At 48.2% G+C, this 27741-nt stretch overlaps 4 protein-coding genes across 5 annotated transcripts; 2 read left to right on the top strand and 2 right to left on the bottom strand.

Annotated features, from left to right (window-relative positions):
* Positions 1–103: 103 nt before the first annotated feature.
* Positions 104–10041, top strand: TNFAIP1 (TNF alpha induced protein 1). The gene is made up of 7 exons (XM_016119189.2): positions 104–252; positions 3126–3443; positions 4059–4228; positions 4636–4725; positions 4813–4865; positions 5641–5836; positions 7335–10041. The coding sequence occupies exons 2-7, from the start codon at positions 3239–3241 to the stop codon at positions 7569–7571; spliced, it is 951 nt and encodes a 316-aa protein (XP_015974675.1). The 5' UTR covers positions 104–252; positions 3126–3238; the 3' UTR covers positions 7572–10041.
* A 120-nt stretch (positions 10042–10161) lies between these two features.
* POLDIP2 (DNA polymerase delta interacting protein 2) lies at positions 10162–18814 on the bottom strand. The gene is made up of 11 exons (XM_016119188.2): positions 18595–18814; positions 17161–17242; positions 16042–16139; positions 15227–15323; positions 14987–15062; positions 14648–14755; positions 14062–14198; positions 13211–13237; positions 12880–13005; positions 11772–11851; positions 10162–11236 (listed from the first exon to the last, which is right to left on the bottom strand). Exons 1-11 carry the CDS (start codon positions 18750–18752, stop codon positions 11122–11124), a joined length of 1104 nt encoding a protein of 367 aa, XP_015974674.1. The 5' UTR covers positions 18753–18814; the 3' UTR covers positions 10162–11121.
* A 112-nt stretch (positions 18815–18926) lies between these two features.
* Positions 18927–23275, top strand: TMEM199 (transmembrane protein 199). 2 transcript variants are annotated; one of them, XM_016119199.2, is made up of 6 exons: positions 18927–19173; positions 20216–20289; positions 20614–20703; positions 21231–21273; positions 21537–21598; positions 21903–23275. In XM_016119199.2, the coding sequence occupies exons 1-6, from the start codon at positions 18963–18965 to the stop codon at positions 21996–21998; spliced, it is 576 nt and encodes a 191-aa protein (XP_015974685.1). In that variant the 5' UTR covers positions 18927–18962; the 3' UTR covers positions 21999–23275. The 2 variants fall into 2 exon arrangements, with proteins under 2 accessions (XP_015974685.1, XP_015974684.1); XM_016119198.2 differs by having other exon boundaries at positions 18930–19173; positions 21486–21598.
* A 1646-nt stretch (positions 23276–24921) lies between these two features.
* On the bottom strand, positions 24922–27667 carry SEBOX (SEBOX homeobox). The gene is made up of 3 exons (XM_016119197.2): positions 26417–27667; positions 26100–26260; positions 24922–25929 (listed from the first exon to the last, which is right to left on the bottom strand). The coding sequence occupies exons 1-3, from the start codon at positions 26721–26723 to the stop codon at positions 25549–25551; spliced, it is 849 nt and encodes a 282-aa protein (XP_015974683.2). The 5' UTR covers positions 26724–27667; the 3' UTR covers positions 24922–25548.
* Positions 27668–27741: the final 74 nt, after the last annotated feature.

Genomic DNA, 27741 nt, shown 5'->3' with positions numbered 1-27741 from the left:
CGGAAGTAGCTTTGCGTTTACCGCGAAATACTCTCGGGGGCTCTTCACTCTCCCCTGATTGGGTGCTGGTTATGTCCGGCCTTAAAGTCTCAGGCGTTTGGGCAGGACTGGCTGGGCGGCAACTTGACGCGAAGCCCACGGTGGGAGGATGTGAGCTCATAGCCCGGGATTACTGGCGGGTAGGCGGTCACATCCTCGGGGCGCACGGTTTCGGCTTGCAACCCAGCTGAGAGGATAGGCGCCCCGGCGATGGTGAGAACCGGGTCTGCTGATGTCTTAAGGGAAGGGATGGATAGGCCCTGAGCTGGAGCAAAGAGCCCCGCCTGGACCTGGGGAAAACCTGGGGAAAAGGCGTGGGACGGAGTAGGGGAGATGGAGAGTTCAAATCGTGTGTGTGTGTGTGTGTGTGTGTGTGTGTGTGTGTGTGTGTGTGTGTGTGTGTTCGTTCGTTCTTTGGATGAAGCCTAAGATTTTTATACCTAGGATTTCTGCTAGACCAACACTCTCTAAACAAGATAGGCTTTCTCCCCACTCCGCATTCCCCGTGTGTGACGGATTTCTGGGTCTTTTAGGACCCCACCGCCTTCCACCGCCGTGGTTGTTTGCGCTTTATTCTACTTGGGTTCCCTTGATCTTCGCTGAGTGAGACACGGATACGCCCCTAGCTTCTGGCATCCCCAAATACTCACACACAAAGTCCGGAAGGAAAAGCACCGAGGCCACCAGTAGAAACTTCATTCTCACTGGAATTACTTTCTCGGGCGTCACCTGCCAGAGAATTCCTGGAACCCATTGGTCTGGGAAGAATCTGAGCTAACGTCATCCATGGGCTCATAGTAATTGCTTTGTAGGAAAGGACTAGATTAGCTCTGGATTTGTCTTCCTCTATTGGCAACCGCCTAGCCTTTGAGTTTCTTTGCTTTGGCAGAATATGTATGTGTGCTTTCTTTGATCCTAGGGGGACTAAGTCTAGATATAAAACACATAGGAACTTGTTAAAACCTGTTAAGGGATGGATTTATTCCGTTGGAGTGGGCTGGGGAAGGTAAAGTGGTCTTATACTAGTGTTTTTTATTGATTGGGCAATCTTTTTGTGAGGGTTCTGCACTTGTTCTGGTTCTTCCTTGGACATTCTTCCCAGGGACCTACCTAAATCTTTTCAGGGACAATTTCAGTATAACAAACCGACATATATTAAATACTTTAAAATGTGTGTGGCATTGTGCCAAGCACTGTTTGGAGAATGGAGCGGTAAGCTTAGGAAAACCAGTGCACTGCTTTTAGGTTGCACTCACAAGAAATGCTAGTACCTGTAAATTTCTGCATGTTTTTATGATTAAATGATGTAATTCCACTTTTTTCCTTTCCCATTATCACCGCTGTAGTCCAGGCCTTCACCATCTCTTGCCCAGACTACTGCTTCTTCTGGTCTTCCCACTTGCTCTTTTACAATCCATTCTACACAGCAGTCAGAGTGATCTTTTCAAAATGTTAAGAACTCAAATCATATCATTCCCCTACCTGAAACTCTCAATTGATTCCTACTGCAATTGGTATAAAATTCAAACTCTTTAATATGATATGGTCCCTGCCTTCCCTGACTTTCTATCAGGCCACCTTCCCCTTTCTTTCTATGCACCAGCCATCTTGGACTTATTTCTGTTGCTAAAATGTGCATCTGACTGAGGGGCTTGACACTTACCTTTCCTTACTCATTCAGACCTCAGCTGGAATGTCACCTTCCCAAAGAGGCTTTCCCTGGCCCCCTATCTAGATCAGAGCCTCTCGTCACTTTCTTATTGCTGTTTTATTATTTTTATTGCGTTTCTCACTTTTGGAATGACCCGCTTATTTGTTATTGTTTGTGTCTGCCAAATAGGATGTAGACTCCATGAGGTCGTGCTTTGTTTGTTATCTTCTGTATCCCCAGTGCCTGGCACATAGTAGGGGCACAGTCAATGCTAACTCTTAAACTGTTTTTATTCTTGTTAACATTGTGATGCTTCTTTGAACTCCTTGAAGGCAAGGACAGTATCTAATCTCTCTAGCCTACTGTTTAACATAGTAGGAACTTACTGTCATTTTATTACTGAATGAGGTAAATGAACTAATAAATATTAAATGTCTAGAATAGTACCTGGAACATAGTAAACATGCAATGAATGTTTGCTATTATTTTTTTTCAACCATGAATGAATTTTAGTGATTCTTTAGAAAACCAAAACATATAATATAGGATCTAAATCATAAGGATGACCTGGCTTTGCCCTCCTTTGCTTTCCTTGCTCCTCCTTCCAATGAACTCCAAAACCACTTAATGTTTTTTAGATTTATCATCTAGTCTTTTCCAGCCCCTTCTCTCTATTCTTGTTGGGAAGGAAAAGAGGAAGAGATTGGGCTGGGCCCCATCTCAGGAAAGGAAGCAAAAATAGTCATCCTGTAGTTGTTCTGTCCTGAAAAATGGTGACAATTTCAGGAACTTGGAACAGGGCTGTCAAGAAAGGGGGAGGTCAGGAAACTGGCTGAAGCTAGGTCACCTTTGTCAAGAACACTGATCAATCCTTTCAGTTTGGCTCATTCCATGCTCTACTTAAGCTGCTTTTACTTGCTTTCCCAAAGCCAGATTCCGGGTGATATTTAAAGCAAGCATGGTGCAGGCTGCTCCTGAGCCTGGAATCTTTAGAAAGGAAGTGCATCATGTCCTTTGGGCTTCTGGGAAACTCCTTGGCTGGCTAGACTCCCAGTAGGTTTGGCTGGAAGTCTTGGATCCTGGGAACCTTGAGAAGAAAATAGCTAGAATCCGATTGTTGGATCCCCAGGGTGAGGACATCTGCTCTGCTCAGTCTGTTCTTCTGATTGGCTCCAAGGGTTTACTTGTCTTCCTTGCCACCCAGAGCTGAGTCTGGTGAGGTGACCAGCTCTTGGCTCTGGGAGTATAGCCTCCTAGTACCATAAAGAAAAGCAGGAGCATCTTTCTTACCATTGCCTAGGGCCTTAGCCTATGCCAGAGAATCTTGGGCTTATCTAGGAGAGAACGAATGGATGGTCAATGTTTCTCCTGCCCCCTCCTGGCTAAGGGCTCTCTGCTGCTGACTCCTGTCTTCTCTCCCATCTCTTGTTCACAGCGCTGAGAATATGAGGCTCTGGCCTCCATTGGCCACTCTCTTGTGACCCTTCCACCACGGCGGAGCCTTCCAAGCCGACCTCCTGCCGTGTGGTGATCTACCTGCAGCGGGAGATGTCAGGGGATACCTGTCTGTGCCCAGCCTCAGGGGCCAAGCCCAAGCTAAGCGGCTTCAAGGGAGGAAGCCTGGGCAACAAATACGTCCAGCTCAACGTGGGTGGTTCTCTGTACTATACCACTGTGCGGGCACTAACCAGGCATGACACCATGCTCAAGGCCATGTTCAGCGGGCGCATGGAGGTGCTGACGGACAAAGAAGGTGAGGTATCAGGGCTTGTTGGGCAAGGTGGTGAGGGAAGGAGTTGTTCCTGGGGAAGTGAGTTCAGGAGAAGATTTCAGCCTGTCAGATGTAGAGTCCAGGTTCACTTTTCCAAGTTACCTAGTACAGGACTCTGCCTGGAGTCCTTAGTAGAGCTTCAGAATTCTTTGAAACTCTACATGTTGTGTGTTTATGTATTTTCCAGGGAGGCAATCCATACTTTTTATTCATAAGGGACTAGATTCTCATAAGAAGCATCACTATAGTGGCTTGGCAGTGGACAGAAAGCCAGCAAGGCCTTGTGACTTCGGTGTTGTCAAGACATGGGCCTGAGTACTCCTGAGCTTAGACCTCTGTAGGCCTCCACAGAGCCTCGAGGGCCTGTCTCTCCATGATATGTGCCAGTTCTTGGTTTCAAAGAAGAGGGGGTGAAGAGCAGCCGTGGACCAAGGAGCTAGAGATTTTCTTCCCACTTCTGTTATCCTATGCTGTGGGCTCTTTGCCCATGTGCTCTTTGCCACCTGTCACTAGGCTCGTCAGGTAGCCTTTGCTGCTGCCTGCTTCTGAGGTACCTGGAGGCAAACAGTAACTTCTGGGGCCCATCTGAATCCCTAGGCTGGATCCTCATAGACCGATGTGGAAAGCACTTTGGCACCATTTTGAATTACCTCCGTGACGACACTATCATCCTCCCTCAAAACCGGCAAGAAATCAAGGAACTGATGGCTGAAGCGAAATATTACCTCATTCAGGGGCTGGTGAATATGTGCCAGACTGCTCTGCAGGTACGGAGGCAGAGTTGGGGCCAATTGATGAGGTTTTGGAGTTGGCCCCCTCCTTCAGGGACATAAGGGTCCAGTTCCTCAAAGGCTGTGTGGCGGGTATGGTTGATGAGTCCAAACCTAGGTAGATACACCAGGTATTGTGCAGGCCAAGTCAGTTTGTAAGGTGACAAACTCAGGCAATATGCATAGGCTCTGCTTCTAATTTATAGTCTAGATATCTGGAAATGGCAGTGTGCTTGCCAGCTGGCAGTTTCTGTTACCAGGGGCCTCCCAATCTCTGACTGATGCCACCTCAACAAGCAGAGGATGGCCATGGCAGAGGGGTTCTGACAGCTCTTGAGGAAAGCCTGGCTAAGCCTTCGAACAGAAGATCTCAAAAAAGATTTTTGGCTGTGTGTGTCACCTAGGACAAGAAGGACTCCTACCAGCCTGTGTGTAATATCCCCATTATCACATCCCTGAAGGAGGAGGAGAGGCTCATTGAATCTTCTACCAAGGTACTGGGATCTCTGAGGGACCTCTGAGGGCTATGGGCAGGGGATGCCAGGGCCTGGGCCCAGCCCTCACACTCTCCTCCCTCACAGCCCGTGGTGAAGCTGCTGTACAACAGAAGCAACAACAAGTATTCCTACACCAGGTAGGGTAGGACTTGGTGGGTCAGGGTGAGGGGTGCTGGGGAAAGGCTGCAGAAGCAGCTAAAAGGGCCAAGCAGCCAGAGTTGAAGTTGGGCGGCAGACCTAAGGGAAGCCACCTGCAAGCCTGGCATGGTTGGCATGAGTCTTAGGAGGGAAGAACACAGAGTAGAAGGGAAATCAGGGCAGAGATATTTGGAACTTGGTGCAGGGCCCTGGCTGGGATATAGGCAAGACCAAACATGTAACACTCTCTAAACATGTGTCATGCCAGACAGTGTGCCAGGTGTTTTCCTAGCATTATCTTACAGGGTAGAAGAGGGACGCTGGGAAGCCAAAGAGCTGGAACTCCTAAGCCAGCCTTTGCACTGGGCTAGTTCCCCCCTTGCCCCCAGTGTCTTCTCAACAGTCCACAATTAGGTCTGTGCAGGAGGTTGCAGGCTCAGAGTCCCAAACCCTCCCAGTGACTCTGGACAAACACATTGCTAGTGTCATCCCTACAGCAAGGGAAAGAATCCTGCTGAGACAGCAGCGAGCGTCCTTCCTTTGGGGCCCTTAGTTCTCTCTGCTTTAATTTAAAACCAACCCAACTCATTTTCCTCACAGGCCCCCAAACCTGGATGGTGCCCTGTGACCCTTTGTCTTATTGTCCCCTCTGACATCACATCTTGATTTTTCCTTACTTCAGCATGGCAGGGGAGGAGTGGGGAGAGCCCAGCTAGTACCTTCTGTGTGCTGGAACTTCATTCCCAGGCTTATTGGCCCTCATGGGTTTTTCAGCAACTCCGACGACCACCTACTAAAAAACATCGAGCTGTTTGACAAGCTCTCTCTGCGCTTCAATGGCCGTGTGCTCTTCATCAAGGATGTCATTGGTGATGAGATCTGCTGCTGGTCCTTCTATGGCCAGGGTCGTAAGCTGGCAGAGGTGTGCTGCACCTCCATTGTGTATGCCACGGAGAAGAAGCAGACCAAGGTATGGGGGGCTTCCCTCTGCATAAATTGGGGCAGGACACACACCAGTGCAGCCCCAACTGAGCCTTCACCACAGGGAGCAAAAGGGGCATCCATTTTGCTGTCTGTTGTTCCCAAACTCATGATTGTGCTGTGCAAGGATAAAAGCCAGTAAAGGGGGGTCAGGGAATGGCATAGGAACTGTTTTTCTGGTCAGGTAAGATGCAGGGGTTGTTGGGAAAGGAACAGCCAACTGGCGCAGTAGGAAGGACCAGGTCTTTGGAGTTGGCCCAATTCAGGTTTGATTCTCATCCCACTATTTACCAGTGTTCAGACTTTGGATAAGCCACTTACACCATTTGGGCCTCGGTTACCTCATTTTCAAGCAAGGGAATGAGAGTGCAGATTTAAGAGCTATGATGAAAATGAAACAATTCTTAAGAGAAGCAGTGCGGTATAGTGGAAACAGCTGTTCACATTTCTTCTCTGGCCCCTGCTAGTTGGGTGTTCCTGGTCAATCAGTTTAGCTTCTATAGTAACAACATGGTGCCAGGCACCTGTAAAGGATTTGTTAGGTGATAGTTAGCATAAACTCAGCTAAGCCCGCTCTCCAAGGCTGTAAGCAGCCAGTATCCTCCCTGCAGAGTAGCTGCCTCCCATGAGTGTGTGTTCCAGACAGCAGGGCTTTGCCGGAGTGGAAGGGCAGCTCATCTGGGGGAGTCATGTGTATGAAGGGCTCAAAGCAGCCAAGCTCATGTAGCACCCTCTTGGCCCCCAGACCACTGAAGAGCCTACAGCTGGGCAGTCTGAAGGTCAAGGAAGGACAGCTTACAGGAGGTGACCCTGCTTCCTCCTGTCATTCTGAGGGGTACACAAATCAGTGGAGTTAGGATTCAGGGGCAGGATTCTGTGGGGGACTGGTTATGCTGTGGAAGTGGCAGCAGCACCTGTCACCTTAAATGCTTTTTCTTTGATGAACTTTTTGACTCTTCACACCACACCTGTGAGGCGTGCCTGGAGCCATTCTCCCCATTTAACAGATGAGGGAACAGGAAGTCAAGTCTAGCATAACAGCGAGTTATGCTAGAATTCAGGTGTTTTGAATGCCGTCCCTTTTTATCTTTCAAATAATGTTTACAACTCTCTGAAATAGATATTAACCATGATTTTACACATGTGGGTACTGAAGCACAGCAAGGTTAAGCTCACGGGCCCATGGCCGTTAAATACTGCAGCTGTATTTGTATCTAGGCCTAACCACAAAGCCAAGGCCCTAACCTCTATACATACTCATCCAGAAGGGGCTGGAGAGGGTGCTCGTCTGCATCCTTCTGTGCATAGAGTACATCTCATACTTTCAGAAGGAAACTTGCCCACCCTCATGAGAAAGAAAGCCATCTGTCTCATGACAGAGTTCAGAATGCCTTGTGGAGCCAGCACAGGGCCAGGGTCCTGACATGCTGCTCCCTTTCTGGGATGAAACCTTGTTCAGTCAGTCCTCTTGTCCCCCCTCACCTCAGGTGGAATTCCCAGAGGCCCGAATCTATGAGGAGACACTCAACGTCCTACTCTACGAGACCCCCCGAGTCCCTGACAACTCCTTGTTGGAGGCCACAAGTCGTAGCCGCAGCCAGGCTTCCCCCAGTGAAGACGAGGAGTCCTTTGAACTGCGGGACCGTGTCCGCCGCATCCATGTCAAGCGCTATAGCACTTACGATGACCGGCAGCTCGGCCACCAGTCTGCCCATCGTGACTGACAAGACCTTCAGGGAGTCAGGGCACAGGACACCCTGTCTCCCTTCCAGAGGAACCCTGCCCCATTGGCCACCCCACACTGCTGCTGTCTGGGTCTCTGCTCCAGCACTCAGAGGCATGATAGGCCCTGCCTGGGAGGTCAGAGGGCCTGAGCAAGCAAGGGACCACATTCCTTTGTCCTGCTGCCTGAGCACTTCAAGATGGCCTCTTTGCACTTCAAGATGGCCCCTTTGCTCAGCATCTCCCTTGCTGTCCGACAGAGCCACTTCTGTCCCTGGGGTGAGTGGACTGATCTGTCCACCTCTTAAGAGCATTCCCCTGGGCCCTTTACTCTGCCAAAGGGCTTCTTTTAGGCCTCAGCTGAGGCCCGTGGAGAATGGGTTCATTCTGTGGAGAAGGTGGCTGCTGGTGCTATGGAGGCCATTTCTTAGAAGGTGAGGCTCCTTTTTTTCCTGTTTAAGCATAGGCTTGATGAGTTTGTTTTTTAAAAAATAATATAGGAAATGAAGTTATAGGTCTAATAAGGGAACTTGGTATTTGTGCTATCTCTCCAGGGTGCCAAGACCCTGGGTAAGGCAGAATCCTGGGTCCTTCTCAATGCCTTTGGGATCTATTTCTTTAAAGCACTTTGTACTTTTGTTCAGATTTGTATTCTTCCCTGACCCATGTCTTTTTCTGACCCCAGTCCCCTCTTCCCTGCAGAATCAATCTGAGGAAGGGGATACAAGCAGCAATAAAAACACTGACCAGCTTTGGCGTTGCCAGGCTGGCTAAGCAGTCAGCACAGAGAGCATTGAGGAAAGAGGGATGTATAAGTTGGGACCCATGGTCCTGATAACACCCCTGTGAGAAAGGATATTTTTTCCCAATATCTTAGAATCACATAACTGATTCTTAGGGTCTAGCATGGTTGCTCTTTTTGACTCCCTTCCCCAAGGCATGCTGTCCTTACTATAAAGCCTAACAGCCATTTTAAGGGCCAGAAATATGAGCCACTGTGGCAAGGTTGTAGGGCCTGTAGGGAGTGGGTGCAGTCCTGCATTTCTGGCAGCCCTGTGCAGAAGCAGCATGTGCTTGGCCATATATTTCCTCCTCCCCACACCTATGCTATTGGTTTTCTGTCCTGGCTGGGGATGCTGGTTCTGCCCAGTGGAGAGTCTGAACACAGGATAATGTGAGCAGCCCAAGCCCCTTGAAACCTTCCTTCATTTTTTCCTTGTTGGGTAACTTGGCCATGGAGATGCCAAGCACTACCACTTAGGTAAAGGTGTGAGTTCCTCTGCAGGGCTTTGGTTTTCATTCCCTCTGTTTCACTTGGCCCTTGGGAGGCTGCTTATCTGAATTCTTTTCCAAAGGAATGCCATTAGGGAGGGAGTGTTCAGCCAACTGGTCTAATAAAGCAACACAGCCACTTAGCAGTATCTACTCATTCAGAAAGGAACATCGGTTATCAAGTTTATCTCTCTTGACTACTCTTACTGTAAGCCCCTAAGTGGCTGCTCATGGCTGACCCCATAGAGCCTATGGGCAAATGCCAGGCCAGGGTTAGTAAGATATTCAATAAGGACCTGAAATGACATGATGGGACAGGGGAAATGTGACTAGTCAGTTATTTTACCCTTGTCACAGTCTTGAATGTATAGACTCAGGTGCAGCACCCAGATGATCAGCTATAAACAGTTCTTCCAGCCCTCACTGAAGTAACAAGAGTGAGGATAAATCCATTTCTTTAGCCAGATTCTGGCTTTGGCTTTGTGGCTTTCCCATAGAGCCTGGAATACTTCTGCCTGAGGCCACGGGCCTATTTCCTGAGCTGCCTCCCTGAAGCCCTTTAATACTCAAAGCCCCAGCTCTACACTGAGGTGTTTTAATGATTGCCCTTTGACCTTCACAGCCCCTGTAGCCTCTTTACTGCTTTGACATTCAGATCCTCTGCTGTCTCAGTGGTGGCTGGCCTTTCTTCCTGAGGAAGTTTGATGGTCTGGGACACTGGGCACTTTCTCTGATTGAAAATATCTCCTTGGTCTTAAGAAAAATACTAATGAACTCATTGAAGTAATCTTAGCTTTTTAAGTCAGATTTTGTGGTATAAGGGTTTAGAGAATTTTGAGTTTCCCAGCCCTGTTCAGAAAGCAGCTCTTGGTTATGTGAATTGTTCAACTCTGAGCAACCCAGGGGAAAGGAAACAAAAAGTATGGATGAAGGTCAAACCTCATCAGTTTCTGAGAAAACTGGAAGCCTGCTATTAACCGCACATATTGGATTTTATTCAGTTATCTTATCAAGGTCTGCCTGAAAGATGGCACGGGTCCTGGCATAAAAGAACTTCCTTTATCATGTAACTACAATTCTTTGTTGTTCAGTATAGGTGATGAAGACAAACACTAATTTCTAATAAAATTGTGTTACACTGCAGTGGTACAGAGCTGTGCTTAAAGAGTATAGTTTGGTCAGCTCACTGCTGTGGACTAATTCTTGTACTTGTATTCACCATCTGACCTTGTGTTCTCCCTTAGTTATAAGTTTGATTGTACTCAGTTGCCCTGCAACCCAGGCTCCCCCTGGTGGAGGATTAAGGACAACACTAATAAGGGCTGGAACTGAGATTTAATATTAATTCAAGAATAAACCACCTCTTTAACAATTGCTATGGAAGTTGGGGAGCAGGAACCCTAAGAATCGGAGTAATATGCAGCACATTTCATCTCTGGCTCTTGGAGATCTGTGAGAAGTTCAGAAAGTAGCTTGGCTTAGTTGTCATCTATACATACCTAAAGTTCCTCGGCTGAGTTTCTTCATTTGTGGTCTGAGGGTTTGACCAATTCGTGCTCCTGGCTGGCAAGCCCATTGTTCCAGGAAACCTGACTGGCTTGCCTCACTCCTCTCCCAGGCTCAGGGAGGCCAGAGATGCCAATGACTGGCCAGCACTGAGGCCACTCCTCTCACCCTGATATTGGCCTCCCACTCCACTTGGCAGAAGGTAAAGAAGAAAACAAGAATCCAGTCCAGCTCCCCACCCCACTGGCTGAGAGGCACAATGACGCTGGAAAACATCCAGCCAACCCCCAGCCTCAGAAGGGAAATATACATACCCTAGTAGAAGGGGCAGCTTCCTGGAAGGACAGCAAGGAAAGCGAGCCCCCCTAGCTCCCCATCTGGGTCAAAAAAGGAGCCTGAGACCCTGGGGAAGAAATGGCAAGGGTGCCCAAGCGTGCACTGGTTTATTGACCAAACCTGACATTTCAAAACGACTTGTGTGACAGGCCTAGAAACTCCTCCAGGCCTGTGGCAGCTGAACACAGAGTTCCTGGTGGAAAGGTCTACTGGAACACTATAGGCAAGGCTTATAGGGGAAGCCAGCCTTGGAGGAGTCCTACATGGGTCCTCTGGAGAAAACAGTTACAGCCCACCCTCCACAGAAAGAACCCCACAATCAAATGGCGCCAAAAAGGGACCCACTGTGGCCCATGATGGAGAGAGAGTTCTGCAGCAATTGTAGGATAAGAGCTGTTCTTCATGGGCCGAGCTTGGCCACTCAGGGCCTCAGCTGGCCTACCAGTGAAGGCCTGAGGGTGGTGTCTTCTCATCTTTATTGCTTTCCAGGGAGAAAGGAGGGATCCGGACATCAAAATGGGAACCATCAGGCCTCTCGAAGCGGAACGTACCCCTGTGGGTCAGAAAAACTGGTTTAGAGGGAGTGAAGGTTGAGGACCTCTTGAGGATCAGGATACCCCTATGTCCTCAGCTTCAGAACCACAGCAAGATGAGGTAGGCCTGGGATCTCTCCTGCCTGACTCATGTCAGGGTAACACTAGTCCAGAGACCCAAGAGCTCTTCCTGGCTCTACATGAAAAAAGACACAATTGTCCTGATTCTGGCCCTTAGATACGCACTACATAAGCTACCTAATTACACTTGCAGGTTACAGAGTGAAACAACAGGGAAAAAAAACCAACTACATGGGCAACTCATTACAGCATCAAATCACCAGACTTCTTTGGCTTAGATCCCCAGTCCACGAAACCACAGGGAACTGGAAAATGGACAGTCATAAAAAATCAGACAAATCCCATACAACAATGATAAGGCTCCATCTCAGGATTTAATGTGGCCCAGAATTAACTGCAAGCTATGAGCTCCCACTTTTATCACCCACAGCTTGTGTCTAGAGTTGCACTACCCCTGCCCCAGCACACACTCACCACATGTGCCCACTGGAAGCCTGCAGGGAGACATGGCTGCTATATTGGAATGCAGGCTGCTCCTTGGATAACACTGGTTCCTGTAAGGGTTCAAGCAAAATAGGTCAGGCCAGACCTGCTCCCTGTACTCTGATGTCAGATGCTAACTGCTAGTTCATCGGAACTGAATGCCTCCTCATACCTCCTACAGTGACTGCTTGCCAGTGTTTCCTCTGGTGCACAGCCATGGACTCAGGCCTTTTATTCTGACTCTGGGAAAGACAATCTCAGACTGAATGTCTGAGGGCACTGAGCAAAGATACTAGGTACAGGACCTACTCTATAAATACCCTCTTCAGTGTCCATTCCAAGTGTTTAAGTGACAGGCACCATGGTGGTGTTCTGTAAATCTCTGCTGACTTAAGTCTTCAAGTACTTATAAGGTACTAGATGTGATTCCCATTTCAGCAGTAAGAAACTGAGATTTTGGTTAAATTGCACAGTTATGCAGTAAGTAAAGAACACAGCTGGCATTTGAAACCAGACTATGTAACTCCAAAGCCCTATTCTTAGTCACTATTCTACTCTGCTTCCCCAAGTCCCTGATGGCTTGCACAGATACTTGTTAAATGTGCCCCCTGGTCACTTTTTGTGACACAACAGGGAGACAGGGTGGGGTAGTACAGGAATTTCAAAATCAGATCTCTTCAAGGACCAGCAGAGGATATACACATGTAAAGAGGCAGAGGAAAGACAACCAGGAGTAGCTGGGGGGTGCTGTGTGTGCAAGCCCCACCTAATGGCATTCAAATTCATATTTTTAAAAAGGCACTGCACTGGCGACAAAAACACACCAGCTTTCATGTCAAACTCACTTGGATTCAAATCCAGATCCTGCCCTTACTTGCTATAGGGCCATGGGCTAGTTATTTAACTTCATAGTCTCACTCTCTTCATCTATGAAATGGGTTGTAAGAAACCTATCTCACGGGGTTGTTGTGAGGTTTGTCACCAATGCATTCACACATGGAGCCTCTGCCCTGACCACAAAGGAGGAAACCATGCACTAAGCCCCCAGGCCGCCTTGGGAGCACCAGGAACTGGGCATTATTGGCCCGATGATGCTCACCCTGCCCACCACCCCTCGACCTCGCACTGTCTCCAAGGTCCCAGAGAGACTGAATATCCTCCAGTGTCGCTCCCGGAGCTGTACCACGTCACTGTCAAGGTTCTCCAGGCGGATACAGTAGCGCCACTGTGGGGGAAGTGGGGGGGAGAAGAGGCGAGTTCACATCTGAGAAAGTAAACTCTGGGCCAGACCACCTAGAATTTTAGGAGAGCAAAAGGCAACAAAGGCTGACACCTGCGTTGCCCAGGCCCCACCCCTCAGCGGTAAACACCTCCCAACATGCCCCTCCAGTCACCCTTCCTGAGTTCCTCCTTCCAAGGGAGATACTCACCCAGTAGACGTGGGAATTCTGTGCTTCCTGGGGAAAAAAAAAAGAATTTAAGTCCCAGAGGGCAAGACCAAGTCCCTTCCAATAAACATCTCTCCAATGGAGTAAATGTGTTCCAGAAAGGTTGCAGAAGCAGAACAATGCTGCAAATATCTGTGGATGATGATGAATGAACTATGGCCAACAAGCTCACTGAGGGGGCAGCCTCCCCTGGGTCTGTCCCTGGCTTTCCTCCTCCTCTTCCTATTAAGATCACCAACAGAGTTGGATGCCAATGGAAATCAGCTACAGGGCTCTTCCCTTTCTCTGAACCACCCTCCCTGCCAGCTGCCCTCCCTACCATCACTGCTGGCCCAGGCTACTAACCACCTCCTTGGCCCTACAACAGCCCAACCCTATTACAATACTTGGTATGGTGTATATTCCACTGAGATCCCTCAATACCATGAACTCCTGGAAAACATGGACACTTTCATTTTTATTAGTATTCCCAGGGCCTAGCTTACAGCCAAGCAAGAAACATCTCAAATGTTTGACTAATGCATACAAAGTATGAAGATCAGCCTACACCAATTTAACCAAGTATTTGTATATTCTTCATAAACGCAGCTCCCTTTGAGCCAGAAGAGAAGGAAGAGTCTGTCCAGAGGACTCCTTCTGGGACCCAAAGGTTTCCTTACTCTAGGTCTTGGTGTCAGCCATGACCATGAGGCTGTTCAACACCACCCAATATATGCAGCACTAAGGAGAACCATAGGCACACGGTTGAAATTTGGAACCCATTACAAAAGTCACATTTCCCAATAAATCTGGGGACCTAGTCCTGAGGGAAGGGGCCCAGGCTGGGCACATACTCTCATGCCCATGTAGAAGGGGATGACAGTGACGCGGATGTTCTCGGTTGTTTCCCGGTGGACATCGGAAAGCTCCAGCCAGGGGTGATTCTTCTCTTGCCAGGCCCGTAGCGTCTCACGAGCCACAAAAGGGGGTGCTGGGACAAGATGACTGGTTAGTCCAGGCCAGAGTCCAGGGCACTGCATCCACTTTCCAATTGGTCCTCTTAGAAAAACCTTCCCAGTTGTGGCCCAAGTAAATAAGACACCCAAACATGAAGCAAAAGCATAGGCTAAAAGAAGGCACAGAGATACTTCTAAGAGTAAGTCCTGAGAAGGTATGTGACATCATGGAAAGAAAACTGGATTGGGAGTTAGGTGCTCTGGTTTTCAGACCTCGCTCTGCCACTAACTAGCAACCTGCAGTCCCTTCTCATCATCCCTGAGCCTCGGTTTCCATATCTGGAGGAGGTAATAGCCATCTACCGGATAGGTCTAATGGCAGGTTGAATAAGGTTGTGGAAATAAAGCCTTGAAATTACTTCTAGGATACTATCTTTGAAGAAAGGGTCTTCCCTTTCCAGTTTCTCTTTCTGAGAGAGATTACCTTTTGTCTGGTCATAGAGAAGAAATCTTTCAAAGAGCTCATGCTGGATAGGAACCTGATCAGTGGAGGTATAGGGGAGGATGTCTTCATGGCTGACATAGTCCAGGCCTGGCACAGAGAGGCAAAGAAACAGTGAAACTCATGTAAGAGAGGAGAAGAACAGGGCTGAGAAGAAACAAAATTCCTGACATTGTCGCAAGGTGGGATGACCCTGGCACCACTGCTCTCAGCATCTATCCCTCTCAGCAGATTAAAGGACATCAAAAAGGCATCAGAATCTTCTCCCTGAGACATACCGGACCCATTATTGACAGGCACCATTCAGATGCTTGTACTTACCTGGGATGGCATAGAGGGCCCGGCTGTCATCATGGTTAGCCAAGAAAGTCACAGCTTCTGTCTGAGATCTCTGAGACTAAGGCAAGAAGCAAGTCAGACTTTCTTAGTCACTATTCAGTCCTGAGGACTTGGGCCCAGTGCTGATCTGGGCTCCATCTGACTCCTCTCTCTTTGCCCCCGTCAGAATTCAGGCCTTTCCCATGGAGAGGAACCCCAGGCCCAGCCGTCTTGCTTACTTACTATATGTGGACAGTCTCGGGCATCAATCAGCACTTGATAATAAGTGTGAGTTTTGCCTTTTACCTCCTTAGAGCCATGGCCAGCAGGATTCTCTGCTCTACAAGGTAGGAGAAGAAGCCAAAGATCATCCTAAGAGAAAGAGAAGCAGTGCCTGCCGCAGCTCCTGACCCACTCATGTCAATAGACTGGTGCCTGATCTGAAAGGGCTGTAGCACCAGCTAGGTACCTGCTCAGCAACATGCAGCACAGCTGCTCCCGTCAGGGGTAAAAAATGGAATGTGGAGGACTCATGGCACAAAGTCATCATCTCTCTTACTCTCTGGCTGCTTCTTGGAAGAAGGGGGCCATGCTGAGAAAATCACATTGCTGCCTCAGTGACAGGAGCCCAGAGTACCCCACTCTTCACATCCTAGGGGATGTCTGTGACCATTTAATGGAGCTGTGATCATTTAATGGATCATTTGATTGGGGGGGGGGGCTTTTTTTTTTAATGTACTCTAATGATAAAGATTCTAACTAGATGTCAAAAAATCATGAATACTAGTCCCCCAAATGCATTCTGGGATAATTACAGTGCAAACTGAGAACAGCTTAGGAGAGCATCTTGAGAGGCCCAAAGAGACCCTCTGGCTTAAGACTGTCCCTGGCATTCAGCACTTTATCTCCATGGGTATTAGTGCCGGAGAGCACTCTGGGTCTGTTCCTAAGGCCCAAAAGGATACTGTCTTCACCCCTGGGATCCCAATTACGTATGTCTGCCATGAGTCAGGCCTTCTCCTGAGGACACTGTGAGGCAAAATAACAGGGAAACTTACTTTTCTGGAGCTGCAGAAGCCACATCCCGGTCATAAAGTCTGGCCTGCCAGGGAAACAGGACGACACCTCGATAGCCAAAAACACTATGAAGGAAAAGCTAGGAGAAAAGAGAGGCCTCTGTGAGTCTGTAGTTCAGCAAGTCCATCCAAGTGGGGCCCAGACCGCTAAGCAGCACAGATATGCCAACTCAGGCACAAGGTCTTGCCATTCTTTTCTTTGTACTCTGTGATCCACCCAAACCAATTTCAGAATATTCTTACCCCTTACCCCCTCTTCACCTGGCTGACTTCTACTCATTCTTTAGGCCATAGCATAGGCCTCTAAGAAGCGTTCCCTAACCTCTCCTCCACTTAGCACAGTGCACAGTCATTGACCATTTGTATATCATAATGCTTTCCTAGACTATCGACCACTTGAAGGCACTGCTTTCTGATTTAACTCCAATGCACAACGCCTGGTCCACAGTAGGCATACAAAAAAAAAAAAAAATGCTGAATAAACAATAGGTCCTCCTTACCTAAAAGGGACCTAAATCCATCTCAGTGGATCTGGTACAAAACTGATATAGAAAAAGAGAATCATACCCAGAGCTTACTATACTGTGAAAAGTTCAACTATGACAAAGCATTCAAAGGTTTGCTTTTCCGAGTCCGGTCAAGAAGTCAGAGTAGGTAAACGTCATCCTTGCCTCCTCCCATGATGCATTAAAATTACAACTAAATTATAGAACAATCAACCTGGAGAACTATCTGAAGACTAGGTGACCAGAAGTCCTATAACTAAGGATGTAAAGAAGAAACCATGTCAAAACTTAAGGTTTGCTTTTCTGAAAGCTCCCTCCATTGGCTTCCCACCATCCACTACATCAGAAGACACTTCGGTAACTTGGCTCCCTCCTTACTATAGTCCTAACCATCTCTGTCCTCTCCAGCTTGGAAAAAGAACCCACTGAGACATGAAATGCATTCAAACCCAAGAAAACAGACACCCACCTTTAAACATATGTGATTCTGGTCTGGCACCAGGAAACTATAACATTCAGGCCTATGAACCATATCTGACCCTTTCAGAAGCAGAGCACACCATGAAAATGAAAGAAGACCCAGCCCAGCACTCACCTGTCCAGTCTCATACTTTCCATTCTGTTTTGGCACCTCAAACACACCAACTGTCTCCAAAACTTTGCCCTCTGGTCGGTTTCTGAGTAGGAAGGAAAAGAACAAGCAACTAAAGAGAAGAGGTAACAGGACGTATCCTTCAGAAAAAGCTACTAAGGATACTGAAGAGCCAGGGCATGACCAGCAGAGAAGGATCAGGGTAGTGGTGCCAGCCAGCAGAAGCAGGTAAAAGTCCTGCCATATCACCATTCCACAGTGATTCTGCCTTTCCTCCTCTGACGTCCAGTCACAGGCCCCTCCTTGGTTTCCATGTTAGGTCTGACTGCTCCCAGATCACTTTCTTCTCTTCACCCTTGGCATTCATATCATGCCCTCATACCCTGCTTAATTGTACTCCTTGCCTCCCTTTTTTCCCTGAACCACCCTCCCGACCTCCTACAGCATTTTAACTGCCCTTCCCATCTTTCATTTCAATTATTTGTGTCCATGTCTTCTTATCTCCATTAGAAACTGTAAGTTCCCTGGGAACAATGCCTGTGTCTGATTAGCCTGTGTTCCCCCTCAGAGCTTACTGTATAAAAGGAACTCAAAAATATTTGTTCTGTTATAATTCCATGTCTGTTTTCCCCTGCCCTTGAAGGGCTTAATCATCCTCTCTAGATTTCCTACTGTCCCTACATTGCGCTGTCTCACAATATAGTTTTGTTCAGATTTACATCAACTTTCACATGAGTCTTTAATTATAAAGTTATCTCTCCCCCAAAATAAGTGTCTAATCTTAGCCACTAAAAGGTGAGTTCTCTCAGGGACTCTCTGGACAGGTGCTCTTTCTAAGGGCTCTTTAAAGGACTGTTATTCTTTCTATTTTGGAGATGTGAACATTATGCTTACTCTCACTTGATTCAACCAGCCCCAATTTGATCTGCCTGTCCCATCCCTAGAGACAATGTTCACGCAATCCTCATGGCCTCAAGCCCCTTCCTCAAGCCACACAGAGGGAACCAGTCTTCCCAAGGTCACACTGAAACCCAGGACCCGTGCAGGGCCCAGATTCAGAAGTCCTGTTTCCCACTTAGAGCATCTTTGAGGAAAGCCTTAACCAAATCTGGGGCCGGGGGTTCAAGTCAAAAGCCCTAGGGTTTAAAAGGCTGCCCACTAACAGCAACGCTCAGAGACCCTCACTCGGGGAGGTAGGATTCGCTCTGAGAGGATTACTAGTTCCCCCTCCAAACCAGCCTCGCTCAAGGCAGGGCTCTGGACCACACTCCTTTCTCTATTCCTGGCACACGTCCCAGGCTGCGCAGGTCGTCTCCCGGCTAGGACCCTCTCTCGGGTCGAACTACAAACACCATCAGCCGGCTGGGCCTCCTGGCCTCCTCCCTGGCTGGGAACACGCTCTCTAGACCGGGCCCGACCCCGCGCTCCGTCCCTCACCGGGACGAAAGATGCCTCCGTGTCGTGGTCGCCGCTGGTGGGAAGGCCCCAGCTCCACCTGCCGCACAGAATGGCCTCGGCCCCCGGGCCCCTGTCAGCGACCGAGACCACCAGCGGCTGCATACAGCCAGGGCCCGCCGGGCCACACAGCCCGCCATGTCCCGCCCGAGCGCCTGCTGGGCTGCTGACACAGGACCCGACCTGCGGCCAGGAGGCGTCCCGCCCCCGCCCCAGACTGCCCCGCGCCGCGTACCGCCCCCTTGGCCTTCTGTCCCGCCTCGCCCCGCCCAGTAATCCCCAAGCTACTTCCGGCGCATGGCTGGCGGAAGTGCACACTCGGAGTCACCTGACAGTAGGGTTGAGTAGAAATGGCGTCCTTCTTGGTTGCTGGCGAGCGGCTGGTACGCGCTTTGGGCCCCGGCGGGGAGCTGGAGCCAGAGCAGCTGCCCCAGAAGTTGCGGGCAGAGCTTGAGGCCGCGCTGGGGAAGAAGCACAAGGGTGGTGATCACCCCAGTGGTCCCGCACGCCTGGTTTCCTTCCGCCTAATCCGCGATCTGCACCAGTACTTAAGAGAAAGGGGTGAGGTCCATTCTCCAGTCCCGAGTCGCCTCCATTTTTCCAGAGCCTCTACCCTCCTGAGATCTTTTTCCCACCTCTAGCATCTTTCTAAGGGAAAAAATCCGTCACTCTCCTTTGCCCACAGAACAGCCATGGAGCCAACCAAAGAGTCACCTCATAAGTCCTAGGGCATCCCACTCCTTTCACAACTTCCATGAGAATTTCTCATGGATTACAAAATTTATGTGTGCAATTTCTTCTCTGTCAAGAGTCTTCACTTCATTTTCAGGCCCAAGTAGGCCGACCTGACCCTTGAGGAAGTCCAGTTCTAACCCAGTACCACTTCACAGGTTGTTTATTCCTTTTAAGCCACATTAGAAACCAACTTAGCGAGTTTGTCCTGTTTGAGAATCTAGGTTTCTTTTCATCTCAAAAGCAAACGTCGTCAAATCTTGGCTTTTTTTTTTTTTTTTTTAATCTTTAGATGCTGTGATAAAAAGCTGTGTCGAAAGATCTAAACTGGGAGTAGCATCTGAGTTCTAGTCCTAGTTCTGCCACTAACTCCCCTTGGAGGAGTCATTTTCCTTCCTTGGGCCTCACTTCCCTTAATTGTATAGGGAGGGAATAGGACAAACGAGCAATGTAAGGTCTTTTGCCAGAATTAACATAGCCTAGCCAGAAGTGCAAAGGGTAGACTGCTTAACTTTTGGGATGAAATATGACCTTAGAGATGATCTAGTACGGTGTCCTGGGTACTCAGCGTCATTATGACTAAAGCCTATTTAGGGCACAGAAATGACCTAACCTAAATGCAAATATAAATAGCTTATGTATTAGCTGTGACATTGGCAGGATAACAGAGTTGAGTTAAACTCAGCTGTGCAGCACTAGGAGATTATTGTCCTAAATTATTCCCAGTTGAAAATTATCCTGAAGGTGAATTGATATTAGAATAGATATGCTTTATTTTGGTAGAAAGAATAGAAGGACTAGACCCTTCTCTGATCTTACTCTTTCGACCTCAGCTCTATGGATCATGTTTGCGGAAATCTTTTCTTCCTAGATTCCACATTGTATCTTCATGAGCTCCTAGAAGGCAGTGAAATCTATCTCCCAGAGGTGGTGAAGCCTCCTAGGGTACGTAAGGGATACATTTGTGAGAGTGGGTGTTGGCTGAGTTGGACTTATTCATGACACATCCAGATTTATGGATTAACTTTTGCGCTTGAAAATTTGTCTTTTAAATCCTTGGGAGCTGGGGTAGGGGAACTAGATATTGTCCCCCATGTTTGACAGATTGGAAAATAGATTCTTAGAAGACAGTTGCCAAAGCAGTGGAGACAGAACTGGTACATGGGTCTCCTGATACCTTTAGCAGTGCTTTGCTCCCTGAAACCAATGATTGTGACATGTTTTCTAGCAAGTTGGGAATATCATTCTTGTTTGATTTTTCTAACTTAGAACCCAGAACTAGTTGCCCGTCTGGAGAAAATTAAGATACAACTGGCCAATGAGGAATATAAGCGAATCACCCGCAATGTTACCTGTCAGGTAAGGGCTTGTTCTTTAAGCTCTTTAATACATAGACTGAGTAACCCTGGAAAGCAGGGTCCTGTGCTGGGAAGAGGCACAGAGGAAAGAAACAATGTGGAAACTTGGTTTGTGTACTTTTCAGGAACCATGAAGCTCTGTGCTACATGCAAACCAAATAATTCCCAACTCATTCACTGAGACTCTGGACTTAGATAGTGACTGATTCTTAATAGTGTGAAGGTGGAAATGAGCCTTGGAGCCTTTGTTCTGACAGGGCTCCCTACTGTTCTCTGATACGCTCCTGCCCTGGAACAGGAGAGAAAGATGTGGGTACTAGGAGCCTATGTTCTTTCTCTGAAATGCTGAATGTGTGGTCCAGAAAAGAATCCAACTGTTCCCAGACAAAAAGAAAAAAAAAATCCATTAAAAAGACAGTTAATGTTTGGGGGAATAAAGAGGACTGAGCCCAGACTGAAAATGAATACTCTCTGGGTTGCCTCTGAACTGCTTCCATTCTGAAATCACTTGCTTTTTCTTTCTCCCAGGATTCAAGGCATGGTGGGATTCTTAATGACCTGGGAAAGCAAGGTGAGGTACTAGGAAATCAAGTGCTAAAAGATCTCCCTGGGAAGGGTCAGTCATGGCACTCTTTCCCACTCCAATGTGCTGGGGTTAAGCCTGAGCTACTGAGGCTTGCTGTTTGAGAGAAACCCAGTTGATGGGGGGAGGCAGCCATGAGATAAGAGGGCCTCTTAGAGGATGCTAACCTAAAGGTTTCTTCCCTGGGTTTTTTCCCAAAGTGAGGTCAGTGAAAGCTCTGGTCATCACCATCTTCAACTTCATTGTCACAGTGGCAGCTGCCTTTGTCTGTACTTATCTTGGAAGCCAGTATATCTTCACAGAAATGGCCTCGGTGAGTAAGCACTGGGCAAGATAGGTTGCTCCAAGTGGTGGGGGTATTGTAGGATAGGAAGGATATATGTGAAAATGCCTTGCATAGACTAAATATTGGAAAAATATTTATACAATAAACAAGAGGAACAGTTGAGCTTTCCAGTAATCATGAGGGTAGATAATAACCTCAAGAGAATCCTCTTTTCTTCCCTTCCCCCCAAAAATGGGCTGGTTGGGGTCCTCTTCATCCTTACTGGAGGTGCTAGAGGCTTCAGAGCTGGAGACTGGCCTTCATCCCCTGAGTCTGATTTTTTTCTTCCCAGCGGATACTGGCTGCGTTGATCGTCGCATCTGTGGTGGGTCTGGCCGAGCTGTATGTCATGGTGCGGGCAATGGAAGGCGAGTTGGGAGAGATATAACTGGTGCTTCATCATTGAAGTCTGGAGAGGGTTTGGAGGGGCTCCAGGCTCCCAGCTGCCTATCACTGACTCTCAGTCTACCCATCAGGCTCTTTATACTCAGCTGTGGTTGGACAGGGCCAAGCCAAAGCTACCTGCTCTTTCTGTAGAGAGCCCCATCCTCTGTCAGTTGCCAGAGGTCTGTCAGTATCTTCTGGTCTGTCAGTATATTCTCCTGATCCTGGTGTCCATCTGCCTTCTCCAATCTGTTCTGGGCATTGCTGGGGATGGGTTTTTTTCCATCAATAGTAAATAGAATCCAGGCCTTCCCTGAAGTGGACCATACTGCTTTGAACTTGCCCAAGTGCACAAATAAATCATCATCCTTGCTCCACACATCATTGATGCAGACCTGTAACTTAGTTCTGAAGCCTCCAAGAAAGCAAAAAGAATTCTCTTTCTTCAGTTTGTGCTGGAAGAGGAACTGATCAGAGGACACCGAATAAGAGAAAAACAGGTTGGTACAGGATGGCAGAATTGAAAATAAGGCAGCTACCTTTTTGGAATCTTAGTTTCTATCTTCATCCTCTTCCTACTGCTTGCCTTTTTCAGATTTTCTAAATGCTTCTGCCTGTCTCTATCACTCACCAGTCCTCCTTAAACTTCCCACCTTCCTGTCACCGTTGTCTCCTAAATGAAAACAATTCAGATGGCAAAACAGTATATCTGCTTTTAATTGCAAAATCCCTTGTACTTGTTTGTGGGGAGAGTATGCCTACTGTGGATTGTCTCAACTAGTAAAGGGAAACGTTCCTTTTAGACAGGGCCTATTTGTGTATATATATATGTATGAATAGAAATAAGCATACACATAAATATGTATATATAATGTATACATTACAAATGTGTATGCATATTATACATAAGCCTGAAGTAGGATATTTTATGTGGGTTCTTAAACATTTTTGAGTGAGTGTAAAAATAGTATGTAAATGCTCACAGTTGGCTGTTTTACGTAGTTTCTTTTGGTCTTCACAATAATCCCAGAGATTGGAAAAGGAAATGATTCAAGCTCCTTTTCCAGAAGACAAAACAGGCTGAGAGAAATCAAATGACCCGCTGTGGTTCTTCCTCTGGTAAATGGAGCCAAAGACCTGCTAGGTGGTCCTGAAGTCTCTGTGTAATGTTAAACTTCTAGAACTTAGATTGGTGATATGATGACGTCTCTGTATAAGACACTTAAAAATGATATCAGTGTTAGTTATTTATCCAATAAATATTTATTTGTATTCAGTGTATTTTTATTTCAAATCTGTGGCAACACAAAGCCCAAAGATTTTCATAGTTCTGAGCGCAAGGTCTGCTGCTAATGGTAGACACCATCTTTCTGTTCCTTCACTGCATGAGCTCCTGTGGTCTTTTCTTTTTTTCCAGAGCTCATCTCTTAGAAATTGTACACTCATTGGCTCAATAGGCATTTGCTCTACAATGTTTGCCAGTTTCTTCTTGATATATAGCAAATCTGAGCCTCTCAGTGTAATATTCTGTATGCGAGAAAGGCAGGTTTTAAGCCCTTCTGTTCTCCATAGATCACTTTGTCGAGAAATCTTAGGCTTTCTGTTGTTGGTTGGAAGAAACGTCAATGGTGAGAAAAAAATGTAGGTGGCATTCTACAATGTTTCTAGCACCTAAGCTGTTTTTTAAGATTAAGTTGAAAAGCTCTACTGAAGCTTTGTAGAGATTCCTGGCTGTACTTACCTGTGCTGAACTCTGTGGGGCAGGGGACCCACATATACTTAAGCTTTCACATCCTCCAGGTACCTAGATTCAGATAGGAATACTTCCAAATTTTAGGTAAAGAGCAGTCCTCAAACGGCTTCTGATCCAGGGTGTCTTCTCATGATGAGATTGGGGTCATTCCATATACACACCCCTTTCATTAGAATGGGGTTTTTACCTGATCCCAACTCCCTACTCACAGCTGAAAGGCTCCTGTGGCATTGAGCACTTATTTAGCAGTCCTTTATGGCCCAAGTACTGTGCTGCTTCTGGGGACAGAGAGGGAAGCAATCTAGTTCCTGACGAGGAAATGGCCACCATACAAGGTGGTTTCCAGGTGCAAGGGCACAGTTAGCAACAGGAATCTGGTGACCTGTCCTCCACTTCTCGTCACAAGGAGCAAGTCTATATGCTGTCAGCCACTTCCTCTGCCTCACCAGGCCATGCTTTTCCCTGGTGCAGTCTGGGTCCAGGGCTTCCCAAGCAGAAGGGGGAGCTCTTGGCAGGAGACCAGAGGAACAAGAAGTGTTAGGCCTTTTCATTTTCTCATGGCCTGCTGTATAGAGAGGAGGGGGGAACTAGTGTATTGAGAGCTTTTATAACGTGTCACACACCATGTGAAGCCCGTCACCTACGTTACTGCTCTCCTTCCCAAAATGGAGATGAGACAAATATCCCCGCTTTCAGGCTTGTAGACTTTGAGAGAGTTGTAAGGTGACATAGCAAAGCCAGGATTTGAATCTGATTACAAACGCCATGCTTTTCTCTCTGAAGCAGAGCAGCTCCAGAAGTGAAGGCAGCTGAGTGTTCTGGAACCAGTGAGTTCAGGAGCAGGGGTTGCCAGCAGAGGGTCCCATCTACCCAGGGTCTGTCAGCAAGAGCCCTAAGCCCTTTGATTAATTGTCCCTCTTAACTAATCCCTAGGAGCCTGGGTAATACATCCCACCAGAATCTATGTAGAACTTGGCCTATTTAGGGATTAGGTGATGGAGATAAATTTCAAAAGCAAACAGCCCTCTCATCCCCATTTATTTGCACCACAACAATCCAGATTAAGGTACAGAGTTTGGGTTTTATTTGGAGATTAGTCGGTATTACAGATGACAGTGATACCAAAACCCAATGCTGTCACAATCGCACACACATCCCCCCACCCCACCCCATCCCATTCTAAATCTTAGGTTTTCTCCACAGCCCCACGTCAGAGGGCAGCCAATCTGATCTTTATGAAAATTAAATCAGCGTAAACCCTGGGCTGTTTCTACTTTATTATTTTAATATCACTTCCTCTTCAGATCAGTAGTTTGGATTAATTTGCCCTGGTGGTAGGAGGTCAGGAGAAGGGCCCCAGAACTATAAAAGGGGTGGTCTCTAGCAGTCTAGAATTAGAATCAACACTCATCTTCTAGCTCACTTAGCAGTTAGTACTACCTTGAAGGTGAGGGGCAGCTGCCCATTCTTTAGAGGGAGGAGGTATCGTCAGCTGGGGTGAGAAGAATTGGGTTACCAGGCCTAGCAGGAGAGATGGAAAACATGGACTCCTTAATCATTCCTCAGGGGGTGCAGGGTGCTGGGAAGCAGGATCCAGTCCCCAGTTACTCCACAGGACCTGCATTTAGTCTGGTCTGGAAGATAGTCATAGCAAGGGATTCCTCCGTGAGCTAAACTTCCTTCCCATAAGAGAACACACTTGTGTAAAAGGAGCCACAATCTACTTCTCATATGTTCAGTCCTAAAGGGCAGGGTGGGCTACAGGGGCCAGAGGTGAGGCCTTGCAAGTTCTGGACTTAGATTAGGAATGGTCCAGATTGGTGACAATGGCTGAGGCATAGATGAGGTCAGACAGGCTGCCCAGTGAAGTCTGGGGAGGAGGTCGCTCTGAAGGAAGGTGAAACCCTGTAGCCCCAGCTGGTCCCCATGGGGCTGCAGCTTTAGCCCCCACCCAGCCCTGCCCTGGACCCAAGCCAGGAGGCAGGCAGGAGACACGTTGACACACTGAGGTGCACTGAGGTGTGCTGCTGGAGGGTGGAAGCTGGCCTAATGTTTGGGGCTCTCGGGACTGCTGGAGGGTGTCTGGAAGAGAATGGGGTCTCTGAGGGGGCTCAGGCCTCGGACTTAGGCCTCCTGGCTTTCTAGTCTTGATTCTCTTGGCCCGCCGGTTCTGGAACCACACCTGGTAAGGGAAGAAGAAGGAGTCTCTTCTCGCTGTAATACCCCTTCCCACCAGGTAAGGGAAAGCAAAACCTGGAGACAGGATACCCAGAGAGAAGGTGCTATGGATCAAACCCAGAAACTGGCTGTGCAGGAGTACTACTTCCACCCTGAGAGGGGGTCACAGCTCACCTGTATCTTGGCCTCAGGAAGGCAGGTTACCCGGGCCAGGTGCTCACGGGTGCCAATGTCAGGGTAGGGCCGTGCTGCAAACACCCGCTCCAACTCCAGCAGCTGCCCTTTGCTGAAGGTAGTCCGCTTTCTCCGGTGGGGACCCAACCCACTGGCATGGCCTGCGGGCCGAGGTGAGGGTCGAGCTAGAACTCCTTTCAGGAGCCTCTGTCCCAACCTCAAAGCCCCCAACAGACTCTAAAACACCTCTACCCAAATCTCCCCCATCACGCCTTCCCCATGTCCTTCCCCTGCCCACCCTTTTACCAGCAGATCACCTGTTGGAGATGCATCCACAGGGCTGGCCATGGAGCTGGCAGAGAGTGAGGAGCCAGCAGGCCATGCCAGGGCTGTGCCCACACCACACCCTTCCGTTTGGGGTTTTATCCTGCTAAGAGGCCTGGCCCCGCCTCCAGGAGGGGAGAGGTTTAGTGTCCAGTTTGAGGGAGGCAGAGAAGTCTGGGAGGAAAGGTAGGTAGCTAAGGGCAATGTTGGGCTAGGCAGGGTATGGGTGGGGTAAAATTTGGCGGTGGGGGGGTGGGCTGCTCCTCCAGGCTTCACAAAGGAAGCCGGTCCCAGCCCCATTCATCGAACTGCAAACTGTCTGAAATCCTATACTTCATGTAAATCATCCCAGGACTCCAACCAGGAAGCCAAAAAGATCCCGCTCTCTAGTGCTTCCAGTGCTCTACTTGCCTCTTCTGGAGCACTCAACCCTGGTGCTGGCTGCCTTCAGGAGAGAGCGGGTGGAGTCTTGTCCCACAACTGAGGACTGGGCTGCTGAGGCTGGACAGGACAAAGAGGATGGTAGGAGACAGCAGATGAGATGGAGCCACCCCACCCTCAGCAGGGCTGGGGAGCAGCTGTCACCACCAGATCTCCCTCAAGTCTACTTTAAATATTCTGCATTTAGCCCTTTCTCTCTTGCCCCTCGAGCCCAGGTGGGCTTCTTAGAGTCCAAAAACCTGGAACCAGAAGAGATTCTACAGGTACAATAGAGGGGTTTTAAGAAGGATGTGTGTTTTTACAGTGTACTTGTCCTTGGAAGTCTTCTGGGGTACTTTCTAAGAAAAGTAGGTTTGTTTGAATTAATCCTTTGAGTTCTTGCCCTTCCCTCTCTCTCCTAACCTCAGTGCCCTGTACCTCAGACCCAGGACAGAAGGACTCATTTTAACGGTGGATTTGGGGGTACCAGTTCCCTAGGGACTCAGGTATCTGAGCTAACTGCATTTCAGTCTCAGGATAGGCAGAAAAACTGAACCAGAACCTCAGCCCCCCAACCCTTCCCTCTCGTCCAAGACCTTAGTCAACTCCAAGAAGCAAAGCAAGCCAAGGGCTGGGATGGGAAGCCTGGCAACTCCTGTTATCATCATATGGGTTCAAGCTCCAATTTAGCTGCTGGCGGGTTGTTGGAGGCTGCTTAGCTCAGGAGGAAGGCTAGCACTCATGAGGCCTTCCCCAGCCCACAGCTTTCATAGTTCACAGAGAGGGCCTGAGCCCAACATGGGCTGGACACAGAGAGGCTCTTCTCTGTCCCTTCCCCCAAGCCATAGCCCAACTCCCTCTTCTTTACCCAAGCAGATCTCTGCCTCTTGCCTGTCCA

This window comes from Rousettus aegyptiacus, unplaced genomic scaffold, assembly GCF_014176215.1.
Source record: "Rousettus aegyptiacus isolate mRouAeg1 unplaced genomic scaffold, mRouAeg1.p scaffold_m13_p_6, whole genome shotgun sequence".
Classification (NCBI taxonomy): Eukaryota; Metazoa; Chordata; class Mammalia; order Chiroptera; family Pteropodidae; genus Rousettus; species Rousettus aegyptiacus.
This window is presented reverse-complemented; position numbering and strand designations above follow the sequence as displayed.